At 29.4% G+C, this 2,500-nt stretch overlaps 1 protein-coding gene across 1 annotated transcript in view; it reads left to right on the top strand.

Annotated features, from left to right (window-relative positions):
• The window catches only part of LOC122247876 (uncharacterized), a 70,573-nt gene that overhangs the window by 35,317 nt on the left and 32,756 nt on the right, over window positions 1-2,500 (top strand). Inside the window, exon 29 of the mRNA XM_086556202.1 lies at window positions 1,491-1,597. Within this exon, the coding sequence (XP_086412328.1) occupies window positions 1,491-1,597 (107 nt within the window). The remainder of the gene's footprint in view (window positions 1-1,490; window positions 1,598-2,500) is intronic.

Below are 2,500 nucleotides of genomic sequence, written 5' to 3' on the forward strand. Positions count from 1 at the left end.
TGTGAGCATGAGGTGATGGGTGGCTGGTGTGGATGTGAGCATGAGGTGATGGGTGGCTGGTGTGGATGTGAGCATGAAGTGATGGGTGGCAGGTGTGGATGTGGGTGAAGGCATGAGGTGATGGGTGACAGGTGTGGATGAGGACATGACGTGCCAGGTGAACGATGGATATACGAAAAAAAGGACAAAAAAGAAATCAAGTAAAAATAAAAAATAAAAGAAAGGGAAAGTCCATAAAATAAAAAATAAGAAATAAATAGGATTGAACTAAAAGAAAGAAGACAAATAAAAGTAAAAAATATGATATAAGGATAAAAAAAAAAGGACAAAAAAAAGAAGGAAAAAAAAAAAAATAAAAAAAACGTATTTGAATACAATATATAAAAAAAGAAATAAAAAGACGGACAAAGGTACAGGAAAATCATAAGAGAAAAGAAAAAAAAAATAAAACAAAAGAAAGAAGTAGTTAAAACGTTTTTGTGGTACGGTTTTTGTTAAAAGAGAAAGGAGAAAAAAAAAGAAAAAGCAAAAATAAACAAGGAAAATAAAAAAAAATAGAAAAAAAGATAGTAAAATAAGAGGTAAAAAGAGATAAAGAGAAAAATAGGGACACGGATGAAGTTTCCTCTTGGTGGTCAAATACTGAATTACCACGTGCTTGGTACGCTAGTGGTAGTAATTACGAATTTCAATAGTAGCTGTTATGTACACATGTCTGGATGTGTTGTAATAATAATAATATCCATGATATTACTGCTTAAGATGATGATAAATGAGATGACAATAATAACACTGGTAATAATAATCACAGTAATAATTATAATTATAGTGATAACGGTTATGATAATGATAACAACAATAATGTAAACAACACTAATTCCAATACAACAACGATAGAAGATATTGATAACGATAGAGTGAAGTCATAATATGCATTACCTGTGACTGTGCAGATGCTGGAATAAAGTATGCAATGCAATGATGTCAACGAATTCGAGCAAAATTAGTGTTTGCAATGTTGACGATTATCATGTATCTGTATCTACGATGATCAGACCTGTCACTGAATTATTTAGCGTTGTATTAAACTTGCTGACGAAACCTGTATTTCTTCTTCCTCTTTACTTCTGCCTTTTTCTCCTCTCTTCTTGATTCTCTTTTATCCCCTTTCTCTTTTTTTGCTTTTTGCTTTTTACTTTCTGGTCTTTTTTTCCCTTCTCAACTTCTTTTTTTGTTATTTTTAATTTTCTTCTTCTTCTTCTTCTTCGTCTTCTTCTTCTTCTTCTTCCTCTCTCTCTCTCTCTCTCTCTCTCTCTCTCTCTCTCTCTCTCTCTCTCTCTCTCTCTCTCTCTCCCTTCCTCCCTGGCTCTCTGCATCTCTCTCTTTACTTTTCTCCTCATTCCCTACTTCTATATCTTTAGTTTTGTCTTATCCCCCACCTCATCATTCTCCCCCCCCCCTTCAAGTTTTTTTTCTTCTCATTCTCGTAGATTTGGGAAGTACGTGCAACCTTTGTGTCTCGTGCCACCCGGTTGGACATATCCTTCGTACTTGAATTGCACGGTGGCGGGGTGGGGCAGTCTCGGAGCCGATCTAGGTGAGTTATGGGCTTTTTATTTCATTGCACTTAAGTTCTTTATCACTGGTTGTCTCTTTTTTTTTTGCTTTTGTTTTTTTCCCTGTCTTTTTTTTTATAATGTTTGCTGCTGTGCATTATGCCTATTGTTATATTATTATGCTCATTATATATATGTATATATGTATATATGTATATATATATGTATTTATATCTATATCTAATATATATTCTATATATATAATTATATCTATATATTATTACATACATTACACACACCACACACACACGCACCACCCACACACCCACACACACACACCACACCCACACACACACACACACACACACACACATATATATATAATATATATATATAAATATTTTATATATATAATATATATAAATACACATATAATCATTTATATATATCTATATATATAAATATATATCTATTATTTATATATTATATATATGTATATATAATATATATTATAATATATATATATATATATATATATTATATATATTATATACATATATATAATATATATATATATAAATATATATATATATATATATTATATATATATATCTAATTTTATATATATATATATATATATATATATATACATATATATATATATATTATATTATATATATATAATATAAATATATATATATATATCTATATATATATATATATTATATTATATATATATATATCTATATATATATATATCTATATATATATATATCTATATATATATATATACTCACGCCCTCATGCACATACACCCCCTCCCCCCCTCCCACACGCACACATACAAAACCGGAAAATAGGGAGAGAAAAGAGAAGAGAAATATATGGAATATCATAAAAGGTTAATAACAAAGGAATTAAATGTATTACACATCAAGTCCACC

This window comes from Penaeus japonicus, unplaced genomic scaffold (genome assembly GCF_977035675.1).
Source record: "Penaeus japonicus unplaced genomic scaffold, GWHDUDI00000001_assembly GWHDUDI00000032, whole genome shotgun sequence".
Taxonomy (NCBI): Eukaryota; Metazoa; Arthropoda; class Malacostraca; order Decapoda; family Penaeidae; genus Penaeus; species Penaeus japonicus.